Source organism: Hypomesus transpacificus, chromosome 13 (genome assembly GCF_021917145.1).
Source record: "Hypomesus transpacificus isolate Combined female chromosome 13, fHypTra1, whole genome shotgun sequence".
Taxonomy (NCBI): domain Eukaryota; kingdom Metazoa; phylum Chordata; class Actinopteri; order Osmeriformes; family Osmeridae; genus Hypomesus; species Hypomesus transpacificus.
The window spans coordinates 13,721,059-13,724,017 of record NC_061072.1 but is presented as its reverse complement, the minus strand read 5'-3'; the positions used below and the strand labels follow the sequence as shown (position 1 = coordinate 13,724,017).

The 2,959-nt window shown below is 41.7% G+C and overlaps 1 protein-coding gene across 1 annotated transcript; it reads left to right on the top strand.

Moving 5' to 3' along the window:
• Positions 1 to 2,959, top strand: LOC124476083 (zinc finger protein 418-like). Its single transcript, XM_047033087.1, has 2 exons — positions 1 to 811; positions 1,172 to 2,959. The coding sequence occupies exons 1-2, from the start codon at positions 631 to 633 to the stop codon at positions 2,170 to 2,172; spliced, it is 1,182 nt and encodes a 393-aa protein (XP_046889043.1). The 5' UTR covers positions 1 to 630; the 3' UTR covers positions 2,173 to 2,959.

Below are 2,959 nucleotides of genomic sequence, written 5' to 3'. Positions count from 1 at the left end.
ACGATCAGGCTTGATCGTCGTACTGACCGCACTCCAACCGAAGTGTGAAAATAACAGAAATATTATGGGACATGCTGTTTGAAGGCGTTACAAGTCTGACCTCTAGTGTCGAATATCTTGCTGTGTCCTGTTAGACGGTATGCACCTAAAAGTATTTTCATAGGGTTAATAAGGACGCCATCAGTTCTGACTGTATTATAAGATCAAATGAGATCCAAGTCAAAGTGCAGGGTACATGTGTCTCAATTGTTGGAAGATTTGCAATAAGGAGGACAGTGTTTGGTTGTAGTACTAGGGTGATGGAGTGAGGAAGTGTTGTGAAATAGGTTAGAACAGGACTGAATGCAACATTGACGATTATGGGAAAGCATGGTTTAGGATTGTGTGAGGAGGCCATGTGGAGGACACCGTGGAGCATGTGTTGATTTAATTGACACTGGATTGTGGAGGAGAATAAAAATCGATTGGTCGTGACTCGCCTCACACTCCAGCCCAGATGGTGGCAGTAACCAGCCAACCAGAAACCAAAGAAGAAGACAACTTTTTGCTTCAACTTGTTTCGGAGAAGCCTCAGCCTGGGTCTGTGTGTAGGGTTTGTGGTAAGTGTTTGCATGTGTGTATGCATGTGGAATGACCATGAAACAAGAGCTTGCAGCCTTTATCGCTGACCGATTGACAGTCGCGGCTGTTGAAATCATTGGAGCGGTGGCTAAAACAATATCCGAATACAAAGAAGAGACGGAACGTTTGAAGAAAGAAAATACACGCCTTCTGTCTCTGTTGAATGAAGGCCAAATCAAATCTGAGTCAGGTAAGAAATGTAGGCCACTTTAACATGTGTCCATTAATTGTTTTATTGAAATAGAAGGTGTTGCGTGCACGCGTGTGGTTGAAATGCGTGAGACATGAGCCCTGATAAGCTGAAGATTGGTATGTAAATTCCAGCTAACCCTGGACACCCAAGTCCAGTGCTGAAGTTTGTATCTTACTGTAATGTTAATCTAGTATCCTTACTACATGATTTTTTGATTAGGCCTATGATTTGTTGTCAATTCACAACATAAAGGCAATGTATTTAAAGCATTCAGTTATCTATATTTGCAATAAGTGTGTCAAGAATCAATTTCTTTGTCTGCTAATCTGTGACTTAAAGCTTAAACCTGTCTTTCAGCTGCAATAGTCACTGAAGTGGCGGTTGAACCCGCTCAGCCTCACCCAAAGATCCGCGTAACTGAAGATGAAGGACTGTTTCGGCAGCAGGATTCAGACAACAACAACATCATACTGATTCCCATCGACGAACGTGCGCACTGTAAAGAGGACCCACCTCAACCATCACGGTCCTGCTTCTATCAGGTCATAAACATCCAAGAGGGTACTCTATTGGACTCTCAACTCAAGACTTCCGCCGTTTGTGGTGTCCGTGATGAAAGCAAAGGTGGGGACATCGCTGGAGGACTGCAGTCTATCATGAGGCATCTCGGCTCCAAAGGTCCAGAGAAAAGGGAGACACAGCACACCTGTCTCTGTACCAAGGATAAGGAGAGCGATCAGACACTGGAGGAGATGGATGTGCAGACAGAAGAGCAGAGGCGTACAGAGGCATTTGGTAAGGATTGCAATCTCAAAGATGACTCGAAAGATGCCACCCAGCAAGTTGAAGCAAGCGAACTTTCCAACGGTTCATATCGGTGCAAAATATGTGGCAAATCCTTTCCCAGCAATGACAAATTCAACATTCACATGAGCATGCACACAGAGGAGAAACCATTTATTTGCACAGAATGTGGTAAATGCTTCCAAACCAGAGGTTGTCTGACAGTTCACATGAAGATCCACACAGGGGAGAAGCCGTTTCAGTGTGAGAAATGTGATAAATGTTTCAATAGGAAAGATCATCTGGTATCTCATTTTAAAGTCCACCGAAAGGAGAAAACATATTTCTGCACAGAATGTGGTCAAAACTTCAAATTCGAAGGTAGTCTTACAGGTCACATGAAAATCCACACAGGGGAGAAACCATTTGAGTGTAAGGAATGTGATAAGTGTTTCAATAGGAAAGACCATCTGGTGTTTCATTCAAAAGTTCACCAACGGGGAAAAAACATTTCGGCACAGATTGTGGGAAATGCGGGAAGATCATCTGCAGTCTCAAATGAGGAACCACACTAGAGGAAACCAAATAGCTTTCAGTTAGGCCTCTGGAGAAAGGGAGAACTCCCTGTTCTAAGCAACCTCGATGGTCTTATTCTTCAGATGGTGAGCGTGTTCTGAGGTAACAATGTGCACAGTCGGATGGGAAGCTCCCTACAAACCTATAGAACGTTTATATTAAGTTAATGACTTATCCCAGGGATACACTTGGTTTGGACACATTGTTTGGAAAATTAAGAGAAGCTTTGCTTAAATGTATTGTTAACGGTTGAACTTTTGATGTTAAGAACTTGGCAAAGAGCATGTTTGGCCAATTTACTTTACTTTGCTATTGACTTACTACCACTTAAACAAACATTACATGGAAATACAAATGCAAGAAGTCAAGAGTGAACAGACTTTATTCATTTTTTTACCCTGCTACTAAAATGTTCTAGTGTTTCCTTAGTTGTCTGATACTCTGTTGCAATCTTGGTATGTAAGATCACTGTTGTCACTTTTTCCCTCATTCATAAAAAGTTGCGTTGTGCTATGTAAAGATTGGAATGTTTCTGTCCTGTTTAGTCTATGGATCCACACGTTTTACAATACCATTAAAATGTGACTGAAACCCGCAATCTTCTCATTCATAACATAAGTGTAATATCAAATGACAACCAAACCTAACACACACCACATGACCTGTGGGCTCAACAGTTGAAGAGGAAAGTATCCTGAGAAAGACTCAGAAATAGTTTCAAAGTTGTGTTCCTGTTGTCCAGAACCGGTTTTAATGTCTCTTATTTTTACGCTTTTAAAGTTTCTT

Coding starts and splice junctions, on each gene's coding strand:
- LOC124476083 (XM_047033087.1), top strand. CDS start 631: ATGACCATGAAACAAGAGCTTGCAGCCTTTATCGCTGACCGATTGACA. Junction 812..1,171: donor CCAAATCAAATCTGAGTCAG/GTAAGAAATGTA, acceptor CCTGTCTTTCAG/CTGCAATAGTCACTGAAGTG.